The sequence below is a fragment of the Siphateles boraxobius genome, unplaced genomic scaffold, assembly GCF_051911475.1.
Source record: "Siphateles boraxobius isolate OS27281-9 unplaced genomic scaffold, OSU_SipBor_1 47, whole genome shotgun sequence".
Lineage (NCBI taxonomy): Eukaryota > Metazoa > Chordata > Actinopteri > Cypriniformes > Leuciscidae > Siphateles > Siphateles boraxobius.
The window spans coordinates 2,657,501-2,682,328 of record NW_027509108.1 but is presented as its reverse complement, the minus strand read 5'-3'; the positions used below and the strand labels follow the sequence as shown (position 1 = coordinate 2,682,328).

The window sequence follows — 24,828 nt, the reverse complement described above, 5'->3', positions numbered from 1 at the left end:
TGAAGTGTAGCCGGACAACATCACACCAGTCCTTCTTTCAGACTCTCATCCACACACGACTGGTTTTGGGCATTCTTCTTCTTCTTCTTTGTCGTTTTATGGCGGTTGGCATCCAACCAATTAATGGTGCATTACCGCCACCTAGGCCCTGTCCCAAATGGCACACTCCGGACTTGTGGACTTCCTCAGAGTCCACACTTCGGTGACGTCATGTAGTGCAGACCTATAGGGCCCTTAGCGCGAGTCCGCGAGGGCGCATTGAGAGGTGTTTTTGGGACAGACTCGATCGTCATGCCGGAAACAGGAAGAAGGTCTCAGCTCAGACGTCGAAGCTGAATAAACTTAAAGGTCATCTCATCAGTCCCTTTATTAGAAAAATATCACAAATATCATTTAAAAAAATTACAGTCTTTAGCATCGAGAACAGGATTTATTTTATTTTCCCAAATCTTATGTCCATGTGAACTACACAGCCTGCTTTTACAGTTCTATAATTGTATATGCCACCTGGCATTAGAATAGATGTCATGGTTATGTAAATGATCAATTGTACATAATAATACATAATGTTCAATTTTAACACAAAATTAAAATGTAAATGAGTTTAAGAAAAATGTATAGGTTTCAATATTCATACTACGTTTATATGACTCAGTAAAGCCATGGCATTCGGTTCTGTTTATGTAATGAATCATAATGCGATCGTATTATTTAACACGCTATTATTACGTTTGAGATATCAACCACTGGTCGATAATGTTTGTATAAACTGTAAGTAACAACTGGTAAAATGTACGCCTATATCATAAAGCCATGTTAACAGTCCGTGAGCGAAATCTCCTCCCATCCGTTTTCTGATTGGCATTTCGCAAGGATTCCTGGGTAGTTAAAGTGCGTGGAGCCTGCATCTCTGCGGGCTTCGCGGAAGACCGCTTCAAGGGTACAAAGGGGGCGCTGCTGAGCACACTTCAGAGCGTTAAAATGCTAAATGGGACGGCCTAGGGACTCGTAGACTCGGCGAGAGCGCGCAATTTAAGTCCACGAGACCGAAAGTCCGTATGAAGTGCGGCATTTGGGACAGGGCCCTACTATACTGGAGTGTGGACCGGAGATACATAAATAAACCATCAAAACAAAACTAACCTTTTATCTTTTTCCTTAAAAAAAAACAAAAAACAGAGCAACCTAAATCCTTTCTGCCAGTCTTGTTTCCTTTAAGAATCGAAATACCAATGTACTCATACCATTTAGCGATTTCCCCAGCAATTCCCTAAGTGAATTCCCTTGCCCCCCTAACCTTCTTATGCCCTATTTCATCTTTTCCCTTTCCCTCTCATATTTCTGACACTCAAAAATCACATGCTCCACAGATTCAATATTTTCACAAAATTCACACCTACCCGATAAGTGCTTACCCACAATATAAATACTTATTTAGCCCACAATGTCCTATTCTTAGTCTCGTGAAGATCATTTCGTCCCTTCGTTTCCTTCCAGTGACCCTCTCTGTCCCAACCTTTTGTTGAATGTTATATAAATGTCTCCCTTTCTCCTCCGCATCCCAGTGTGCCTGCCACTTTTTATTAATTTTTGACCAGTTTGTGCTTCAGCTTCTGCTTTACTTATTGTAATTGCTATTTCAACCTCTTCTCGTTTCCTCGCTTGCTTTGCCAATCTATCTACCGTTTCATTACCCTTCACCCCCACATGTGCTGGAACCCATGTAAACTTTACCGTTATCCCCATCTGACAAATCCGTGAATGAAGTTCTAGTACTTTGTATATTATGTCCAGTCTTGCAAACTTTTCAGAACTGCACTAGAGTCTGAGAGATGACAACTTTGTCTGGTTTAACTTCCTCTAGCCAATGCAATGCCAACCAAACAGCCACCAACTCCACTGTGAATACTGATAAATTATCAGAAATTCTCTTCTGCGTCTTCACCCCCATCTTTGGTACACTGAAAGCAGATCCAGCTTATCCCGACTCAGGTTCTTCAGACACATCAGTAAATATGACCAAATGTTCACTATACTTGTTCCTCATCCTATCACAAAATACTTGACATACATCCACCTCCGCTCTTTTTCTTGAGTGGGTATTTAAAATCTCCAGGTCCACACTAGTCTGCCAAAGAAGCCAAGGTGGTCTGACTGGTAGCAGAACTGTTGGGCTAAATTCCTTTCCCTCTAATCCCATCTCTTTCCCAATAGTATCACCCACCCATCCAAAACTCTGAATTTTAACCCTTTCATGCTCCCAGCATACCTGCATAACTGCTCTTGTGGGGTGAAACCGACCCTGTCCTTGCAGGTTTTGCCTAATAATTGGCTGCCAGCTGTTCCCTTCTTAATTGTAGCGGCATCTCACCCACTTCCACCTGCATTGCAAGTGCAGATGATGAACGAAACGCCCAAGTACATATTCTTAATGCTTGTGTTTGCACCACATCCAACTTGGCCAATGTGGTTCTAGCTGCATCTCTGTAAGCTATACATCCATAATCTATTATTGATTTAATCAGTGCACCATGGTTTTGGGCATTTCTACTGCGTGATAAATATAAGCAACACAGCAAAACAGTTCATATGGGCATTAAAGGTGCTCTAAGCGATGTCGGGTGACGTCACTTCCTGTTGACGTTTAAAGTATTGTCAAACAAAAACGGAGGCTAGCTCGACCCTCCCTCCTCCTCATCCGCGCACTAACCCCCCAAATCCTTCTGGTCAAACAAACAGCGGGAAACTCTGTATATTTCTCTCTCTCTCTGACCTCTGACAGTCTATCGCCCTCCTCCACGACCTTCTGCAGACGAGTCTGAGGGTCGTCTCCATGGCGACCGCGCTGCTCCTGTGGGACAGGACACACGATCAACACACACACGAGATCAACACACACTCCCTCCTGAAGGGGGCGCCGTCGCTCAGTGAACGGATTAATTAGGATTAAAAGAGCAGGAGGTTAATGAGCACACACACACTCACAGCATTGTTAATGAGCACACACACACTCACGCACACACTCAATACATGAGAGGAACTGAGAAATATAATTAGAGGAGGAGGAGAAGAAGAGGTTAGTACAAGCAGGCCTGTTCAAAACTGACGAAAACTATATTTAAACTATAAACAATATAGATTGTTTCAAAGCAGCTTTACAGTGATAATAGGAGATTAAAGTTACAGAGATTGTTTTGGCATTACAGCAGGTCTAGAATAAAGTTATTGTCCAGCTAAAGTTAGTTTTGATTGATTCATCCGTTGCGAAGATCATTAGTTATTAACTTAGCGGCTGCTAACATGACACCGTTCTAACAGAAAACCTTTAATGTGTTCCGGCCGTTCATTCCCACAAAACAGTGTTTAGTAATAACCTACAACGATAACCATAAAGATATAGCTCTAAAATCACTTCCAGTATAAAAGAATAGCAGTTCACAGCACAACTATAATGATGACGGCACAGATAAATAATATCGTTGGAATCACTTTAGTTTTCCAGCTGATGAACGATAAACACATTGACAGCCAATCAGAATCCAGCTCGAGCATTTAAAGCAACAGACGCCGAAACTGCGGCGCGCGCTAGTGTGGACCGTAGACTGGAATAAAAGATGGAGTAATATTGTATTGTATGAAATACATTTCAGTTTATATCATGTTTTTCAGCATTTAATTCACAATTTGATCTATTTATAATAATGTATTAATATTACTATAATATGTTATCATTAATATAATTTATTAATATTAATTGAGATCTCAAGTTGAATGAAAGCATCTGCCGCAGAGATACTGGACGTCCTCCTCCGTCTCCATGACGACAGCACAACAGCGGCCCGTGATTGGCTGATGAGGAGAGTTGGGTTGATTTGGGTTAATCAGGGTTATCTCTGCACTTCCACTGCGTCCTGTGGGAAACACTACTGAAACTGGAGGAAAGGTGACAGCAAAACTCCTCCTGCTCGTCTTTATGCTCACGTTTCCTCCTCGCGTCCACACACACACACACACACACACACACACACACACACACACACACACACACACACACACACACACACACACACACACACACACACACACACACACACACACACACACACACACACACTACCTCTCTGCTCATGGCCAGTGCGAGCTGCAGTTGTAGTTCTTCTTCTCCGCTGGTCTGCGGTGTGTGTGTGTGTCTGTGTGTGGTTGTGTGTGTGTGTGTGTGTACCTCTCTGCTCATGGCCAGTGCAAGCTGCAGTTGTAGTTCTTCTGTTCCGCTGGTGTGTGTGTGTGTGTGTGTGTGTGTGTGTGTCTGTGTGTGTGTGTGTGTGTGTGTTTGTGTGTGTGTGTGTGTGTGTGTGTGTGTGTGTGTGTGTGTACCTCTCTGCTCATGGCCAGTGCGAGCTGCAGTTGTAGTTCTTCTTCTCCACTGGTCTGCGGTCGAGTCTGTTCCAGATCAGAGGCTCGGGGAGACGAGGACGACGCTGACAGAGAGTGAACGAACATTAATGTTTATATTTATGAGTGTCATGTGTGTGATTACTGTCATAAAACATCACCATCTCACTTCAGTTATTACTGTGTGTGTGTGTGTGTGTGTGTGTGTGTGTGTGTGTGTGTGTGTGTGTGTGTGTGTGTGTGTGTGTGTGTGTGTGTGTCTGTGTGTGTGTGTGTGTGTGTCTGTGTGTCTGTGTGTGTGTGTGTGTGTGTCTGTGTGTGTGTGTGTGTGTGTGTGTGTGTGTGTGTGTGTCTGTGTGTGTATGTGTGCCACGGTCACACGGCCTCATTAGACTATAAACAACTCGACAGCACATGACAGAAGCAGCTGTGATGAGACTCAGGATGATTTAATTTCGCCTTATAAATAAATCAAAACTTAAAGGTGCATTGTGTAATATTTAGGAGGACTATTGACAGAAATGCAATATCATATACATAACTATGTTTTCAGGGGTGTATGAAGACCTTACATAATGAACCGTTATGTTTTTATTACCTTAGAATGAGCCATCTCTATCTACACACACCGCGGGTCCCTTTACATCGACATGTTTCTACAGTGGCCCTGAACGGACAAACGTGTTTCGTCACTATGTTGCCCTTCGTGCAAAGATCTAACTAAAGTCAGCGAATAAAACACTGACACAATGATGTACCAATAATATTCGCAATAACATATCGTTTTACTGAATAATTAAGTAAACCTAATTTCTTAATTTATTTTTGTATTTTTGTAAAGAACCCTCAAAGCTGAACTGGCTACTCTCTACAGTCTCAGACGACGACGTCACTTCCTGTCGGCCACCGTAACTTCTGTTGTGTGCAATTCGCAACATCACCACTAGATGTTGCTAAAAATCACACACTGCACCTTTAACCCTTGTGCGCTGTTCGTTTGCAGTTTACACTCAGGCAACAAAATGTAATTTTGTAACAAAATAATTTTTTTACATTTTTTTAACAAATGTCATTTTACTCAGTTTATTAATGTTTTTACTCCACATTTGTGCAGTTTTTTGAGGATTTACTATAGGATTTACTTTATAAAAGACCCACATTTTTTACTTTCATTCATGAGATTACATGGATAATTGGACGTGGTTTAGTGTAAGATTTTTGGAAAATGCAGTTTTAAAAAGTAAAAATGATCACTTTAACCAGTAGATGGCTGCAGAGCTGAAAGTGAAAGTGAAAGTGACACGTGATGGCCAAGTATGGTAACCCATACTTGGAATTTGACCGCTGCATTTAACCCATCCAAGTAAGTGCACACACATTAGGAGCAGAGTAGTGAGTAGTGAACACACACACACACACTGCAAACGTGGATACACACACCCGGAGCAGCGGGCAGCCTTGAGTGGCGCCCGGGGAGCGATTGGGGGTTAGGTGCCTTGCTCATGGACACCTCAGTCATATTCCTGCCGGTACTGGAATCGAACCAGCAACCTTTGGGTCACCAGTCCAACTCTGTTACCATTAGGCCATGACTGCCCCTCGAGTAATAGTGGAGTAAATAGCTCCACTATTTACTATCAGAAATACATCTTTTCACAAGTTTTTTCAGTCGGATTCATATCTACATTTTATGAAATCACAATTATAACAATGAAAATTACTTTTTGTCAAAAAAAATCAGTTTTTCAATAATGTTTCATTATAATTAAAATCAAACCTGAACAAGATGTTACAAAGAAAAAAGTTGGAGTCTTTAGAGTTTATCATTTATTTCCTGTCAGCCACAGTAACTTCTGTTGGCTGCAGTTCGCAACCTCACCACTAGATGTTGCTAAAAATCACACACTGCACCTTTAAAAGTACCGGTACCCAACCCTACTCACAGTTGAAGGAGGACGGGGATCCCCTGGAGTGGCTAAACTCCTCCCCGTACAGCGCGGCCATGCTAGGCTGACTGCTGCGCCGGCTGGGACACGCGGGAGGAACCGCCCCTCCGCCCGCCATCCTCTCTTTGGTCTTCAGTGCCTGCGCTCTCTCCTGCCTCAGACGCTCCTCGTCCCGCAGCAGAGACACCAGATGCTTGGCCTTCTCACGCACGTTCACGCCCTGGTCCCGCCCGTCCCGGTCCACGTACTGGAAGTCGCGCAGCGTCTGGATGGTGAAGGCGTTCTCGCGGCACTGCTGGGCGACCCGCTCCGAACCCGTCTTGGCCAGATAGTCCAGCAGCGTCAGAGCCTGGACCACACACACACACACGATGCCGGCTCATTATTATACACTTTGTAAATTAGACTAAAAATCACTTGAAATCATTAGACTAGAAATCTTTCAAACACATTTATTAGACTTTTTAAATTAGACTAGAAATCTCGTAAACGCATTAATTGCTACGATAGTCTGTGTTAAGAAACGTGCCCACCACGGCAGCGCCCCGTCGATTTGATTAATTTTTTTTTTAATAAAATAATTTAGTCCAGTTAGAGAACTGACACTTTTAAACTGAACGTTTCTGCTTAATAAATCGTGAGCCGAACGAGAATCGCAACACAGATCAGCAGCAGGAGTCAGATTTCATTAATAACGAGGATGATGATGGAGATGATGGAGCAATATTTGGTGTAAACTTAAGTGAATTTATCATTGCACTGTTTTTTGTTGTGTTTTTCATTAAGAATTATAATAAACTCATCGTTCAAGCAATCCGCGCCTGAATTGGTGCTAATTTGAAAGCGAAACTAAAATGCGCACGACTTAACATGTCTACGGGTTCGCTTTCAAATTAGCGCCTAATTCGGGCGCGGATTGCTTGAATGTTGAGTTCATTAGCCTATTATTCTTAATGAAAAACGCAACCATTATGAATGCCCGTATGGACGCGAGCATTTTACTTTTGCCTTTAAATTAGCAATTTAAAAACCCAAGCCAGTGACACCCGTATTACAGGTGTTGTCACACATCGATTAACCGGTGGGAAAATATCCTCACCGTCACATCCCTAAATTAGACTAGAAATCTCTTTACATCATTAATTAGACTAGAAATAAACTAGAAATCACACTTTGTAATTTAGAATAGAAATCACCTGAAATTACTAATTAGACTAGAAATAAAATAGACATTATACTTTGTAAATTAGACTAGAAATAAACTAGAAATCACACTTATTACATTAGAATAGAAATACACTCAACTACTGCTGATCATGAATGACTTTACTGCTACATCAAGTGCTTCTCAAACTCTTTCACCCCTTGGTACACATATATATACAAAGGCTAATAGGTTACATCTGCTGTAAAGTTTTCAAAACTTTTATTAACTAACAGAAATTTGGAGTTTCCACAGATTAAAATAAATAACTAAAATAATTTTAAAAATAACTCTTTGAGTTACACATATACAGTCAAACCAAAATGTATTCAGACGCCTTCAACATTTCTCACATTATCACAGTTTATCCGCAATAGTTTAGATAATGGTAATAAAATATGATGAACTCAGAGTTATTAAATCAGTTGATATTTCACTGGTTTTGTCCATCCTTCTGTTAGACTGTCTCACACATGAATTATGTTGAATATCTGTCAGCTGCTAAATTTAACTACACAATTAGATAATACCAATTAAGCTCAAACTATAACCAAGCAATGCTTCATGTTGTTCAGTCTGTGGTGTAAAAAGGTCACATTAGCAATTAAAGAAAAAACACTTCAGCAAAACATGATCAGGTCAAAGTGTCTGAATAAATCTGGTCCCAAATTTGTATAAATTTGACTGGTAGTCACTGTATGAAGAATTTTTGGTTATAATATGTCACAGTTTACTTTATTTTGCTCTCCTCACTTACATAAATGAACTATAGTGTCCAGCACCCACTAGTAAAAATATATTAAAAACTATATCTTGTGTCTGAATCATTTTTGGTTTGACTGTATATATTCAAAGGTTAAAAGGTTACGTCTCTGTAAAGTTTACAAACCGTTTATTAACTTCTGCTGGTTAAAGCCGTGTAAATGCAACAAGAACAGCAAAAACATGTTAAATGACGTTATACACACTTTGAAACAGGCAGCGCACGCCTTAGAATAAACAGACCGTTATTGTCTGCTGGTGTGGACGCAAATATAGTTATCGTTATATTTAAGCGTAGCATCAGTTCTGGCAGGTCACGTTAGTCAAGTTTGCATAAGCTGACTCTCAGCTGACCCACGTCTACCTATAGGAATACGACGCCTATCACTGTATACATATATAATCTACTTCAGTATAATCAGCAGCTATCGCGTTTCTCAGGAGCTAATTACCCTCCTCCATCCCCAGCTCCACCTGTCTCCAGTCAGTATGGCGTTCTGATTCCCCTTGAATCAGAATAAATTCCTGAATTGTGTTGTGCTTTAAAATCTTGAATTAATGATATCTGCAATACATTCATGTTGGTTCTGTTGTTTACCCTAAGGGGGTTATTGCTGCTCTTATCCATGCCAGGCTGCAAGGATGCACAGGGAGTTCTTGCCCAGAACAGAACTATACCGCCAATCCTAACTGTCAATCGTATTTGACGATAGTGTTCCTGACAGAAGTTATCTTTATAGTTAACATGCTTGGTGTGAACTATCCCTTTAAGTCCCCTGGAGGCTCTCGAGGCCAGACTCGGGCACCTTGTAGACGTGTCTCCAGTTCTTGCCGTGGTCGTTGAGGCGTTTCCACACCATGGCCATGACCTCGCTGAAGGCCCCGACGCTGAAGGTCAGCTCTGCGATCTCAGACATCAGCGAGCTGGACGGGCCCCAGGGGTCGTTGGAGGTCGCCTCCCGCACCTTGATCTCCGCATCCGAGTAGTTGTGCACAATGTTCTTCACCTGCCGGCGCAGGGCCGAGGTCATCATGGCGATGGTGTGTGTGGGACGAGGCAGACGCTCACGCTAAAGAGAGCCAGAGCTGTGAGAGAGAGACACACATACATTAACATGACATTTATAAATCACACGCATAAAAAAACAGGCGGTTTTACACTTCAAAAATTATAATTAAATGCTTCTTGGCTTTATGAAGTCATAGTGACTCATAGTTTTATGGAATGCTAGCTTTGTTATCTGTAAAGGGATAGAGTATTTTAGTTACCAAGGCAACAGACCTAAGCAGATATTTTTGTCTTCACAAAAAATCTGATAGATTTCAAAGTATTTTTTTGACTTGATATTTTTGAAAATTAGAAATTTAAATTAAGAAATTACATTTTCAATAGCTGAATACTAAAATTACTAAAACTGATTTTTTAAAGTTAAATAGTAATAAAAAATGAATTAAATTTTAAACAACTAAATTTGAATTTAAAAAAGTATGATAAAAAGATAAAAAGATGACAGAAATAAAAGTGTCACGATTCAGTGTGTTTGAGTTCTGTTTTGAGATCTTGTTTCCCCCCGTCTTTTGTGATTTTGGTTCAGTCCCGTTAGTTTTTCCCGCTCCTCGTTTGTGTTCAGTTTCTTCACCTGTGTTCAGTTAATTATCCCATTAGTCCCAGTTCTTTTAAGCCTTGTGTTTTCCCTAAGTGTTTGTTGGTCGTCGTCCTTGTATGGTTGTGTTTTCCCTGAAGTTCCTGGAGTTTGTTATTTCGTTCCTGTTTGTTTATAGAAGTTTATTTTGTAAATAAATCAGCTATTTTTGGAAGTCCTCTTGTCCTCGTCTTCAGCTACCTGCACACAACCTGACAGAACGACCAACCATAAAGAAAAGAAAAAAGGAAGATGGAGATCTGGGGCCTCATGTATCAATCTTGCGTACGCACAAAAACTTTGCTTACGCCAGCTTTCACGCTCACGGTCGGATGTACTAACAGTGAAATTAACGTGAGAATGTGCGTTCCTCCACGCCAATTTCATGTCTGGCATACGTACATTTCTCATAGTTTTTGTCCGCTGGCGACTCTTACAGGCAATGAAGTTAAGTTGCAAACATTACACAACGAATTGTTCTACAAGTCTATCGCACTACCACCTGTGGGAAGCATTGCTATTAATTTGCAATTTATAAAATAATTTACATATATTGTCACACGAGCCTTATGGGAATATTCTATCAATTATGCAATTAAGTAAGAACATATAAAAGCATATGCAAATTGATACAGCCCTTAGTCTATGGCAATGGCAGCTTTGGCCTTATTAGAGGACATTGCTAATGGCAGAATCCGAAGAGAATGAGTTTTTAGGGACCACAATGATTTTCTGGCCCAGGATGATGACTGGCTTATCAGCCGTTTCAGATTTCCAAGGGCTGTATCCTCTTGGAGCTCTGTGCAGAGTTGTGTCCGAATCTAGAGAGAGAGACAGCGAGGAGCCACGCAATACCCGTTCCCTTGCAGGTGCTGACAACACTTGGTTTCCTGGCAACTGCTTCTTTCCAAAGGGAACTGGCAGACCGCTCAGGAATAAGCCAGTCGTCTTTGAGCCGCGCAATGCCAGCGGTATGGGTCGGGATCATCCGCATGTCTACCAGGTATATAAGGTTCCCATATGATGCAGCTGACCAGCCAAACATTAAAACGCAATTTTCAGCGATAGCCGGTTTTCCTAATGTAATCGGAGCGATCGACTGCACAACACATTGCTTTCTGTAAAGTTTCGCTTCTTGCCGCTTGCTTTAGCCATTTTCTTACTCCTTTCTTTTGCCAAAGTTGACTCATTACCATATTTAAATGTATTTAACTAAGGGAGGAGACTGGGTGGGGCGTTGTGCTCGTGCATGTGCGCTCATTGTTACGTTAATTGGGATGTACAAAGAGAATATGCGTGGGATCCTTCGTACGCAGAGATTCATACATCTGTTTTTTTTTTGTGCGTACGCACATTTACAGCTTTGTCCGTACGCAATGTTTTCGTATGAATTCAACGCAAGTCTTTGTACATGAGGCCCCTGGAAGAAAGCCTTTGTGGGAATCCGCCAAACTGTGTTCCATGGGAACCGTGGGGGTCACAGGGGAGGATATGGGCGATATAGTCCAGTTCCGAGTCCAGTTAAACCAGAACCAGTCATCTGCACAGTCAAGTTTATTTACGAGTTTGATGACTTCACCGATCTCCCTCCTCTCATCGGTCCAGAAGAGCCAGAGCCAGTCTTCGAGCAAGAGCCAGAGCCAGTCTTCGAGCAAGAGCCAGAGCCAGTCTTCGAGCAAGAGCCAGAGCCAGTCTTCGAGCAAGAGCCAGAGCCAGTCTTCGAGCAAGAGCCAGAGCCAGTCTTCGAGCAAGAGCCAGAGCCAGTCTTCGAGCAAGAGCCAGAGCTAGTCTTCGAGCAAGAGCCAGAGCCAGTGTCTGCTGTTCCTGAGACAGAGTCGGTGTCTGTTCCCGAGCCAATGTTTGTTTCTGTGTTTGTGTCAGTCTTTGTAGATGTTACTTCTCTAGTAGCCGTTGATCCTGCGCCAGAACCCCTTAATCCGTCGCCAGAGCCCACTGATCCTGCACCAGATGCACCAGCGCCCACTGATCCTGCACCAGAGCCCACTGATCCTGTGCCAGTCCTGTCCAGCCCAGAGTTTCCTTTGCCGCTGGTCCTGCCCAGCCCAAGACCCTCTTTGCTGCCGGATCCCCCCCTTTCTTGTCAATTTCCCCATTAAAATTTTGGGGGGGCGCCCACCCGAAGGGTCCTACCCGCCATGGCCACCCGAAGGGTCCTCACCGCCATGGCCGCCCGAAGGGTCCTCACCGCCATGGCCGCCCGAAGGGTCCTCACCGCCATGGCCGCCCGAAGGGTCCTCACCGCCATGGCCGCCCGAAGGGTCCTCACCGCCATGGCCGCCCGAAGGGTCCTCACCGCCATGGCCGCCCGAAGGGTCCTCACCACCATGGGTGGTGCAGGTCCCACAGCTCCGCCCTGGACGCCCGAGGGTCCCACAGCTCCGCCCTGGACGCCAGAGGGTCCGACAGCTCCGCCCTGGACGCCCGAGGGTTCAACAGCTCCGCCGTGGCCACGCCCACAGCCTGCTCCGCCGTGGCCACACTAACAGCCTGTTCCAACCCGGTTCCCTGAGCTACCAGCTCCGCCCTGGAGGCTTCCTGTTCCTGTACCACCACGCCCTCGTCAGCCTCCAGGGCGCCCACCCTCCCACCCCTTTGGATGTTATACGGCGCGAGGACGCGCCTTCGGGGAGGGGGGAGGTACTGTCACGATTCAGTGTGTTTGAGTTCTGTTTTGAGATCTTGTTTCCCCCCGTCTTTTGTGATTTTGGTTCAGTCCTGTTAGTTTTTCCCGCTCCTCGTTTGTGTTCAGTTTCTTCACCTGTGTTCAGTTAATTATCCCATTAGTCCCAGTTCTTTTAAGCCTTGTGTTTTCCCTTAGTGTTTGTTGGTCGTCGTCCTTGTATAGTTGTTTACCCTGAAGTTCCTGAAGTTTGTTATTTCGTTCCTGTATGTTTATTTTGTAAATAAATCAGCTATTTTTGGAAGTCCTCTTGTCCTCGTCTTCAGCTACCTGCACACAACCTGACAAAAAGCTAATTCAAAATATTGTTTTATTGTTGGTGAATAAATAAAATGCCACTTTTATATATAACATTTATTTTTAGGAGGTTTACAGTTCATTTTTCCATTTACAAATAAAATAATGCTTTCAAAGGTTTAATTTTATAGTCCATTGACAAGTATGAAAGACAGTTCACTGGATAAGAGGTTAAAAGTCATTTCCTAAACCTGGTTTATTGTAGTTTTTGTTCATCATGTGGTCCATAGAGGGTTAACAAGCTTTTGAACACTTTAATGGACACAGTTGAGCTAATTAAAAATGCCCCCTCCCTCTTCATTTGCAGCGAGACGAGAGCGATTACCATTTTCAGGATCATCAATAATTCAGCTTGGCTCTCCAGTTAGCACTTATCTTAAAAAACACGTACACAGAAAGTGGGTCTGCATTATCAGTCCTTCAGGCTCCAAAACAATCGTCCTTCAGATGGCCCGTATACTTAAACTGCTTCCCTGCGCTCGCAACATTCAGGTGAAGGGTTCGATTCCCAGATTACAGACCCAATGATTAGAGCATCTGAAATGCTGCCTGAAAGCATCTGCTAATGAATAAATGTCTTGACTCATGCATGAGTCACAAACGCCCCCAAAGAGCCGACTCAAACTGCTACCCATCAGCCCCCCCCCCCCCCCCCCGAGACCAGCAGATGACAGCGGCACGCTCTGACTCATGTCACAGTCGGCTTGAACCGTGCTTCTTTCATATAGACGACACTGGAGGGTTAGCAAAGGGTTAACTACACTTAATCTAAAGGGTTGACTACACTTAATCTAAAGAGTTGACTACACTTAATCTAAAGGGTTGACTACACTTAATCTGAAGGGGTTAACTAAACTTAATCTGAAGAGTTGACTACACTTAATCTGAAGGGGTTAACTAAATTTAATCTGAAGGGTTAACTACACTTAATCTGAAGAGTTGACTAGACTTAATCTGAAGAGTTGACTACACTTAATCTGAAGGGTTAACTACACTTAATCTGAAGAGTTGACTACACTTAATCTGAAGGGTTAACTACACTTAATCTGAAGAGTTGACTACACTTAATCTGAAGAGTTAACTACACTTAATATGAAGAGTTGACTACACTTAATCTGAAGAGTTGACTACACTTAATCTGAAGAGTTGACTACACTTAATCTGAAGGGTTAACTACACTTAATCTGAAGGGTTGACTACACTTAATCTGAAGAGTTGACTACACTTAATCTGAAGAGTTGACTACACTTAATCTGAAGGGTTAACTACACTTAATCTGAAGAGTTGACTACACTTAATCTGAAGGGTTAACTACACTTAATCTGAAGAGTTGACTACACTTAATCTGAAAAGTTAATTACACTTAATCTGAAGAGTTGACTACACTTAATCTGAAGGGTTAACTACACTTAATCTGAAGAGTTGACTACACTTAGTCAGGGTTAACTACACTTAATCTGAAGAGTTGACTACACTTAATCTGAAGAGTTAACTACACTTAATCAGGGTTAACTACACTTAATCTGAAGAGTTGACTACACTTAATCAGGGTTAACTAGACTTAATCTGAAGAGTTGACTACACTTAATCTGAAGAGTTAACTACACTTAATCTGAAGAGTTGACTACACTTAATCAGGGTTAACTACACTTAATCTGAAGAGTTGACTACACTTAATCTGAAGAGTTAACTACACTTAATCAGGGTTAACTACACTTAATCTGAAGAGTTGACTACACTTAATCTGAAGAGTTAACTACACTTAATCAGGGTTAACTACACTTAATCTGAAGAGTTGACTACACTTAATCAGGGTTAACTACACTTAATCTGAAGAGTTGACTACACTTAATCTGAAGAGTTAACTACACTTAATCTGAAGGGTTAACTACACTTAATCTGAAGAGTTGACTACATTTAATCTGAAGGGGTTAACTACACTTAATCTGAAGAGTTAACTACACTTAATCTGAAGGGGTTAACTACACTTAATCTGAAGAGTTGACTACACTTAATCTGAAGGGGTTAACTACACTTAATCTGAAGAGTTAACTACACTTAATCTGAAGAGTTGACTACACTTAATCTGAAGAGTTAACTACACTTAATCTGAAGGGTTAACTACACTTTATCTGAAGGGTTAACTACTTAATCTGAAGGGTTAACTATACTTAATCTGGAGGGTTGACTACCAGGTTTTTACAGTAACAGTGTTTAGCAGTAAAACTGTGGTGTCAGTGGACCTGATGGCACATCTCTGCCCTTCACGGCTGCGCTCCTGACTTTGCATTTCTGTGTGTGCGGCAAAACCTAATCCTGTCCTGTCCTTCTTCTCGAAACACAGCACTCCTCTCTGTGAAGAGCTCGTAATGTTCCTCAGAGTTCATCAGCTCCTGTCATTTACCCACGAGACTTTAAAACACATTTTAAATCCCTTCTACACTTTTCCAAAGAAGAAACATTGGTAAAACTGCTAGTCCAGGAGCCGCTAACATCAGACTTTTCAGAACTAGATCAGTGGCAAAATGAAGACGGCCTTTGGTGTGAAGAAATACAACACACTTTTAGTTGATAAACTAAAAATAAATGCTTTTATTTAGAGTTTCACATGTGAATGGATAACTCATTATTTAAATATTTTAACAACAAAAAATAGAGAATTTTAATAATCTAAAGAACCTTATGTTCAATGGAAATTTCCATGGAAGTTAAAAGCTCTTTATGGAACCATCAATGCCAATAAATAACCTGCATTTTTTATGACATTATTATTAATATCTGAGAATGGTTCTAACAATATTATGAGTTTTTGAAGAAAGTCGTGAAATTTTGCTCTCTTTAAAGAACAACATCATAAGTGTGGGCATATTGTTTTGTACAGTTTCCAAATGTTTAAATAATGAGGACAATCTAGTCTAGATGATGCAGTAATTATGCGCTTTCAACAACATGATGTACTATTCCTAGGACGTTATGTGAATAAGTTAAAATAATGTTTTCACTCTCACGGATATATAAGCCAGGCCGGATAATGAGCTGATATTTGCCAATTTTTGAGATTTATGACTGGCATCAGCAATTAACCATGTTCACTTGGGCAATAAAAGTTTGAGTTTGACCCTTTTATGAATTTTGAGAACATATTGTGCTTGTTTATGTCTCATTTACAATCATTAAACTGTAATACACCCAAAAGGGTGATGCCATAGAAGAACCTTTCGGTGAACCGTTCTTTTCAAAAAAGAGCATTTTAATAATCCAAAGAACCGTTTGTTCTGAGGAAAGTTCCATGGAAGTTAAAGATTCTTTATGGAACCAACAATGCCAATAAATAACCCATTTTTAAGAGTGTAGGCTATATAATATTACCAGTATTTGCATCATCAGTCTAGCCTGTTTAGTTAGTTAACGTTAATGTATTAACTAACATCAACTAATAATGAACAAATACATTTGTTACAGTATTTATTAATCTTTGTTAATATTAGTGAATAAAAATACAGCTGTTCATTGTTTATGTTAATTCACAGATCATTAACTAATGTTAACAAATACAACCTTTGATTTTAATAACGTATTAGTAAATGTTGAAATTAATATTAACTAAGATTAATAAATGTTGTAGAAGTATTGCTAATTCTACATTCATGTTAACTAAGATGTTAAATAATCCTATATTAATTGACATTAATGCCTGCTACTTACAATATAAAAAATGTGTCGTTTCAACTTAAATGAACCATTGTTAGAACATTAATGACCTAAGTTGATGGTGCGGATCTACTTGGCTGGTAGTCCTGGTTGACCTACAGGCCATTGTCACGAAATAAACACAGCAGCAGGTCCAGAAACACACGCACACACACTGGAGTAACGTGCGTGTGTCGGTGAAATGAGTATCTGAGCACAGATGAGAGTGATCTCAGCGGAGACATCTGCTCCACAACACGACACACTTTCATCAAGAACATCCCCACGGAGACGCTTCATTCTGGCAATGGCCTTTTAATGCTTTGCTTATTGAATTATTCCACGCCATATTCCTGCAGTGATCACAGATTCTTCTCACTCACATTAAAGGGCCAAATATAGTTGTTCAGCCTGATGCCACAGAAGAGCCTTTACCGGTTTCAGTGATGTAATATGAACTTGAAAGTGTTCTCCTGTGATGTCATAGAGCATTTTAAAGCTACCATGATGCCACAAGAAAACCTTGAGTTTCAAAGATCCCATAGAACTATTAATATTCATGTCATTCATTGCCTTTTTTGTGCTCTGTGATACCATAGCACATGTGCTTAAAAAGTCATATCAGAACCTTAAGTCACTATGACGTCATAAAACATTTAAGGCCTAATAAAGTCTTATAGCAGAACCTTTAATTACTATGACCTCATAAAACATTTTAAGTCCCAATAAAGTCCTACAGCAGAACCTTAAGTTACTATGACGTTATAAAACAGTTTAAGTCCTAATAAAGTCCTATAGCAGAACCTTATGTCACTATGACGTCATAAAACATTTAAGGCCTAATAAAGTCTTATAGCAGAACCTTTAATTACTATGACCTCATAAAACATTTTAAGTCCCAATAAAGTCCTACAGCAGAACCTTATGTCACTATGACGTCATAAAACAGTTTAAGTCCTAATAAAGTCCTACAGCAGAACCTTAAGTTACTATGACGTTATAAAACATTTTAAGTCCCAATAAAGTCCTACAGCAGGACCTTAAGTTACTATGACGTCATAAAACAGTTTAAGTCCTAATAAAGTCCTACAGTAGAACCTTTAATTACTATGACGTTATAAAACATTTTAAGTCCTAATAAAGTCCTACAGCAGAACCTTTAATTACTATGACGTTATAAAACATTTTAAGTCCTAATAAAGTCCTATAGCAGAACCTTAAGTTACTATGACGTCATAAAACATTTTAAGTCCTAATAAAGTCCTACAGCAGAACCTTAAGTTACTATGACGTTATAAAACATTTTAAGTCCTAATAAAGTCCTATAGCAGAACCTTTAATTACTATGACGTTATAAAACATTTTAAGTCCTAATAAAGTCCTACAGCAGAACCTTTAATTACTATGACGTCATAAAACATTTTAAGTCCTAATAAAGTCCTACAGCAGAACCTTAAGTTACTATGACGTCATAAAACATTTTAAGTCCTAATAAAGTCCTATAGCAGAACCTTTAATTACTATGACGTTATAAAACATTTTAAGTCCTAATAAAGTCCTACAGCAGAACCTTTAATTACTATGACGTCATAAAACATTTTAAGTCCTAATAAAGTCCTACAGCAGAACCTTTAATTACTATGACGTCATAAAACATTTTAAGTCCTAATAAAGTCCTACAGCAGAACCTTAAGTTACTATGACGTCATAAAACATTTTAAGTCCTAATAAAGTCCTACAGCAGAACCTTTAATTACTATGACGTCATAAAACATTTTAAGTCCCAATAAAGTCCTACAGCAGAACCTTAAGTTACTATGACGTTATAAAACATTTTAAGTCCTAATAAAGTCCTACAGCAGAACCTTAAGTTACTATGACGTCATAAAACATTTTAATCCCAATAAAGTCCTACAGCAGAACCTTAAGTTACTATGACGTCATAAAACATTTTAAGTCCCAATAAAGTCCTACAGCAGAACCTTAAGTTACTATGACGTTATAAAACATTTTAAGTCCTAATAAAGTCCTACAGCAGAACCTTAAGTTACTATGACGTCATAAAACATTTTAAGTCCTAATAAAGTCCTACAGCAGAACCTTTAATTACTATGACCTCATAAAACATTTTAAGTCCCAATAAAGTCCTACAGCAGAACCTTAAGTTACTATGACATTATAAAACATTTTAAGTCCTAATAAAGTCCTATAGCAGAACCTTTAATTACTATGACGTCATAAAACATTTTAAGTCCTAATAAAGTCCTACAGCAGAACCTTAAGTTACTATGACGTCATAAAACATTTTAATCCCAATAAAGTCCTACAGCAGAACCTTAAGTTACTATGACGTCATAAAACATTTTAATCCCAATAAAGTCCTACAGCAGAACCTTAAGTTACTATGACGTCATAAAAATTTTTAAGTCCTATTAAAGTCATAGCAGAACCTTAAGTCACTATGACGTCATTAAACATTTTAAGTCCCAATAAAGTCCTACAGCAGAACCTTAAGTTACTATGACTTCATAATTTTTTTTAAGTCCTATTAAAGTCATAGCAGAACCTTAAGTTACTATGACGTCATTAAACATTTTAAGTCCTAATAAAGTCACAGTATAATGTTTTCAAGTTCATAGACTAAAATTCAGCTGGGTTATTTGTTTTACCCAGACTGCTGGGTTCTGCCTGTTGGGTCATTTTCACATTGTCATGTAACCCACTGCTGGGTTATGTTTCTCTGACACTAGAAATTATGCACCTCCTCAAAAACTACCCAGCCTGCTGGGTTAAAGTAACCCACTGCTGGTTTGCCAAACTGTATTAAACCGGATCGGTTTATCGACGGTCAATTTGTCTCCTGTCCTGAGAGAAAACATCCTAAGGTGATCTTCCTGAATAACTTGAAGGTTTGTATTTACTTGTATACCAAATAAGTACTGTACAAAAAACAAACACAAACAAAAAAGAGCTAATATTATTTCACATCTACTAGTTTTGCTTGCGTTGCAGACTGAGTGAGAGATTCGACGCAGCCATATTGAAGTATCATCTCCCGTTAAGCGATGTATGATGTCATTGAACCTTTTTTAGTTCTGCAATGTTATATTATGTTACATTTTTAAGTATGTCAACGTTCTCAGCATGAACGTACTTTTAACGATTTTAAAACAGTTGTGAAGTTGTCGTGATATTTATCATCTTTATAATTGCGGGAACCATTTTTTTCCATACAAAAAAATAGTTTTCAATGTTTAAATAATGTGGACGGTTGATAGATTAAGCCATATTTATGCATATTCAACAACATAATGTAGGCTACTATTGGATCATTACAAATCTACGGAGCCCGTAAAGGGACATGGTAAAGGGAAAAATATGTCAATGCTTTTGTGTTCCCTGCACAAATGTTTTGTGTTCCCCTAAGAAAGTTTGCGTTCCCTCGCAAAAAAATGTTTGCCTTTTGCCGAGAAACTTTGCGCTAATCAAAAGGTTTTGCGAGCGCACACAAAGTTTTTTCCCACCACCATGTTCTGTACAAATGGATCCTAGAATGTTATGAAAATAAGACAATAGAATGTTCTCGGTTCAGTTTCAGTTACACTTTCCTAATAAAATGATTGTAGAACCCTAAATTACTGTCACTGTTTAACCCTTTTGAGTTCCATGGCATCATAGAACATTTTAACTAAAGAGCAGAACCTTTTCAAGTTTCTATGATGTAACTTAATTAGAACATTGCATATATGATGTCATTTAACCCCTTTGAATTCTGTGATGTCTATGATAAAACATTTCAAATAACGTTACTGTAGAACATTCTCAAGTTTCTATGAAGAATCTTATTGTTGTTCTATGATTCTTTAGAATCAACATTTAAATTCCTAACTAAAGAGTAGAACCTTTTCAAGTTTATATGATGTAGCTGAACCTTTTCAATTTAACAATGTCATAAAACATTTAAAGTCTTAGAACATGTTATATATGATGTCATTTTAACCTTTTGAGTCGCATGGCATCATAGAACATTTTAAATCCCAACTAAAGAATAGAACCTTTTCAAGTTTCTATGATGTACTGAACCTTTTGTGAACTGAACATTTCATATATGATGTCATTTAAAACCCTTTATGAATTCCGTGATGTCTGATAAAACATTTCAACGTTCTAATAAAGTCATTGTAGAACATTCTCAAGTTTAAATAAAGAATCTTATTGGTGTGCCATGATTCTTTAGAATCATCATTCTTTAAAAAAGGAGGATTTGCTTCACTTTTACTGTGGGAAAAGATGACATATAGAACTAACACACTAATCTGACCTATAATGTAACATCAAGATTGTTAAATCTCCAGAGAATCATCCAACATGATCAGATCCCACACACAGCATCAGCATGAACACCAGAAATAGACTCAAGACTGTAAATGCTCCAGTAGGCCTTGAGCTCCTGCACTGAGCATCACAGAAGCACTTCTGATACAGAACACTCAAAGAACATCTACAATCCGTCAGACAAGCACAGTAACACACTGACAGATATGAGGAGATGAACGAATCCCGCTTACCTGCAGCATCTCAGTGAGCATCCGCGATCCGATACACTGACATGAATCCTGGGAGACAGACATGAATCCTGGGACACTGACAGACAGACAGGGATGAGGATGGATCTGTTCGTGTTGTCGTCGATCTGTGGAGGAGAATCGCGTGGATGCTGCAGTGTTTTTGGTGTGATCATGTGGGAGAGAAATGATGCATGCATCTACACACACACACACTCACGCATGCGGTGTGGAGGCACGAGCCGTCATCATCACGAGAGAGAGAGAGAGAGATCCTCTGCGTACTCAGCATTTAACCGCATCACTGCCGAAGTCCCTCAACAAAACAAATATATCTGTTTACTTAGCGTATTAAATAAATACACAGGGTTCAAAAACGAGTATAGACTACACATTAATAATACAAAATGTAAATTCATGACTAAATTGTGAAAATAGCGAGGTTATGTGACTGAATAATGTTTTAATTACTTTATTTAAGGATAGCGAGCTAACTGGAATGGCTAGCCTATTATTCATTTACAATCGCATTCTCCGGAGAATCTCCTTTAAAACTGACAAAAAGGAATTGCCACTTCGTTTTAAAAATATAAGTACATAATAGTTATAGAAGTTGTAGCCACTTACCTTTCAGACTGCAGCCTCCATGGTTCGAATTACGTGGGAGCTCCCATAGAGAGAGTATGAGCTCCCATGAAAGCAGTAAAATCCTACACCTGTGGGGGCTCTAAAAATCATCAGCACCATCATTTTAAATTACAAATAAAGCACTTTTTCCTTCAATAATCGAGGCATATTTGTTAACCCTTTCGCACGTACGTTCATCATAGCGGTGTGATTAGAACAGTCAGTGCATCACGTGATCAACTGCTAAATTCAAAAGTGCTTTCGCGCGTTGGCTGGCGCTGAGCCGGAGACAGATGCGCTCAATATATCGCAACTATTCAGTGTTTTAACCACATAATGTTTATTTTAGGTTTCAGAAAATGATTTGGGGGGACGCTAGGTACGCCTCCGGCTCTCAACAAAACTCGGCGTGTGGCCATTAAGTTTGCCGATGGTGTTTCGCGGGTCGGGCGAGACAAATAATAAAAAAAATTAGCCTACATTCAAATTAATCGAGGATGGATGACAGATAAATCATTATAATGTGTTGATTTTAATAAAGACACGGAACTCTTATCATGGTAAAACGAAATGAGCGTCACTCTTTTACTTTCGTTTTCAACAACGTAATTCTCTTTAGAGAAAATCGATCAAGGAAAACATATCAGGGCATTTACTACAGTTGTAATTTTTCAATGTAAATCATTTAATTTGATTGGTAACAGCCGACTGTCTTATTATTCTGATTTAATGTATTGATCAAATTAAGGAATATTTTAAAAGAAAGATGGAGCATATAATTAGAGGGAAAAATGCCCTATTTTAAAGGTAAAAAATGTATTCTGATAAGAGTGTTTGCCAACAGTGATGTAATGAAACATTGACAAATTAACTTTGAAGGGAGTAAAAAGCCTCTGTTTAGGATATTAAGGAAATGTAATTTTGGCCAAAGAATAACTTTTAATTTAAATAAATGTTATTTTTAAATCAGCCTACTTCAGTATGATATTTTACCATATTATCATGCTTAACATTGAGAATTTGAAAAATAGTGATGATGATCAGATGCAGATCTAAATTAAAGAATATCATATGTTTGGGCGGTTGGATTATTTTTAACAGCGGATTCGGGTGACTCAAAGTGCACCGGGTTAATGAATTTATCTTTAAAATGTACAAAAGTTTCTTCCTGGCAGACCCCCCTAAAGGTAACGAACTCCACCCAAATATTCTCTACTCCTTTATTAATAAACGTACGTTGAACTCAAAATAATGAAGTGCAGTATTTAGCTATTTATTTATCACATACACCACGCCTGCTCGTGGGTTACTTTTTTTTCTTATTTTAAAGAGACCCCCACAAATATGAAATCATAATTCGAACCCTGGCAGCTCCTACTGTTAAAATTTAAACCATTGCCGCGGGAACCGCATTTAAATGGTTAATCCATCCAAAAAGGAAAATTCTGAAATTAATTACCTCCCCTCATGTCGTTTCAAACCCGTAAGACTTTCATTCATCTTTAGAACACAGATGAAGATATTTGTGATGAAAACCGAGAGCAGCTAACACAAGAAAGTGGTAGTTGCATAGCCTGTCAATGGAGGGACAGAATCTCTCAGATTTCATCAAAAAATATCTTCATTTGTGTTCTGAAGGGTGTAAAACAACATGACATGAGGTTGAGTAATTGATGACGGATTTTATTTTTAATTTTGGGGTGAAATAACCCTTTAACCCTGGGTTGCCACTAAAAAATAAAAATAAAGAGAAAAAAAACCACCAAGGTAGTGACTCGATATGTGCAACCCAGGTTGGGGTTAAAAAAAGTTTTTACTGTGTATTTTATTTATTTATGAAGGTTTGGTCTGCTATATTGTATTATAAAGATTAACATATTTTGTTATTTTCTGCATATTGTATATATAAACTCTAAAACAGAGAAAACACAATGCATAAGCACTAATCCAGAAGGGAAGGAGTTTTCATAAAATACTGAAATATGTGCAATTCAAATGTTGCTTGCAAACATGTTTATTTCGATCAGAATATATGGATACTTTCAGACGGTCATAAATAAAGGCCCTCATGGTGGCGTTACAGAATCCAACAGCAGAGATTACTGACAATAACCAGCTACACCTTCAGCCACTTCAAGCTCATTACTGACTTCCTTAAACCTTCATATGGCATTACTGAATCATTTCAGAGTTAAACAACCATTTCAAGTGTTTCAGGAAAGGATTTCCAACTGCAGGAAAGATGTTCTTCTAGACAGTAAAAGTTCATATACTGACAAATATAATAAAGATTTGACACTTTAGACAACAAAGACCCAAAGGTGTATTAATATGCCGTCTGAGAGTCGTGGAGTAAATTACACAGAGAATCCACCATCCTCTCCATCAGCACACACACCTGAAACACACACACACACACACACACACACACACACACACACACACACACACACACACACACACACACACACACACACACACACACACACACACACACACACACACACATCATAAGCTTATGACTAATGATGACCGTATGAATCATGACTGGATGTGTGAATGTGTGCTGAAACATCACAGAGGTATGTGTGTGTGTGTGTGTGTGTGTGTGTGAGAGAGAGAGAGAGAGTATTAGTGTGAGTGTGTGTGAGAAAATGAGTGTGTGTGTATGAGATAGTGAGAGTGTGGGTGTGTGTGTGTGTGAGAGAGAGAGTGTGAGTGTGTGTGAGAGAATGAGTGTGTGTGTGTGAGAATGAGTGTGTGTGTGTGTGTTGCCTGTGTGTGCAGCAGCGGTCTGTATCTGTCCTGCAGTGTGTGTGTGTGTGTTTGTGTGTGTGTGTGTGTGTGTCTTGCCTGTGCGTGCAGCAGCGGTCTGTATCTGTCCTGCAGTGTGTGTGTGTGTTCAGGACGGTCAGTAGTAAAGCTGGAGTCTCTCTCTCCTGCATCCGTCTTCCTCTCTTCTGGCACGAGTTTCTTCAAGCTCCCACGTTCCTGAACACAC

The 24,828-nt window shown here is 39.7% G+C and overlaps 3 protein-coding genes across 3 annotated transcripts in view; all 3 read right to left on the bottom strand.

Annotated features, from left to right (window-relative positions):
- Positions 1-21,467, bottom strand: part of epn3b (epsin 3b) — a 29,187-nt gene extending 7,720 nt beyond the window's left edge. The window contains exons 1-5 of the mRNA XM_077201373.1: positions 21,204-21,467; positions 9,111-9,390; positions 6,336-6,687; positions 4,375-4,478; positions 2,774-2,851 (exon numbers count right to left, since the gene is read on the bottom strand). Coding sequence (XP_077057488.1) covers positions 2,774-2,851; positions 4,375-4,478; positions 6,336-6,687; positions 9,111-9,338 — 762 coding nt within the window. The 5' untranslated portion in view covers positions 9,339-9,390; positions 21,204-21,467. The remainder of the gene's footprint in view (positions 1-2,773; positions 2,852-4,374; positions 4,479-6,335; positions 6,688-9,110; positions 9,391-21,203) is intronic.
- Positions 1-24,828, bottom strand: part of LOC143710510 (B-cell receptor CD22-like) — a 773,497-nt gene that overhangs the window by 638,802 nt on the left and 109,867 nt on the right. The gene's annotated exons all lie outside the window — the stretch shown is intronic.
- The window catches only part of mycbpap (mycbp associated protein), a 42,276-nt gene continuing 41,273 nt past the window's right edge, over positions 23,826-24,828 (bottom strand). Inside the window, exons 18-19 of the mRNA XM_077201361.1 lie at positions 24,681-24,818; positions 23,826-24,225 (exon numbers count right to left, since the gene is read on the bottom strand). Of these exons, the coding sequence (XP_077057476.1) occupies positions 24,154-24,225; positions 24,681-24,818 (210 nt within the window). The 3' untranslated portion in view covers positions 23,826-24,153. The remainder of the gene's footprint in view (positions 24,226-24,680; positions 24,819-24,828) is intronic.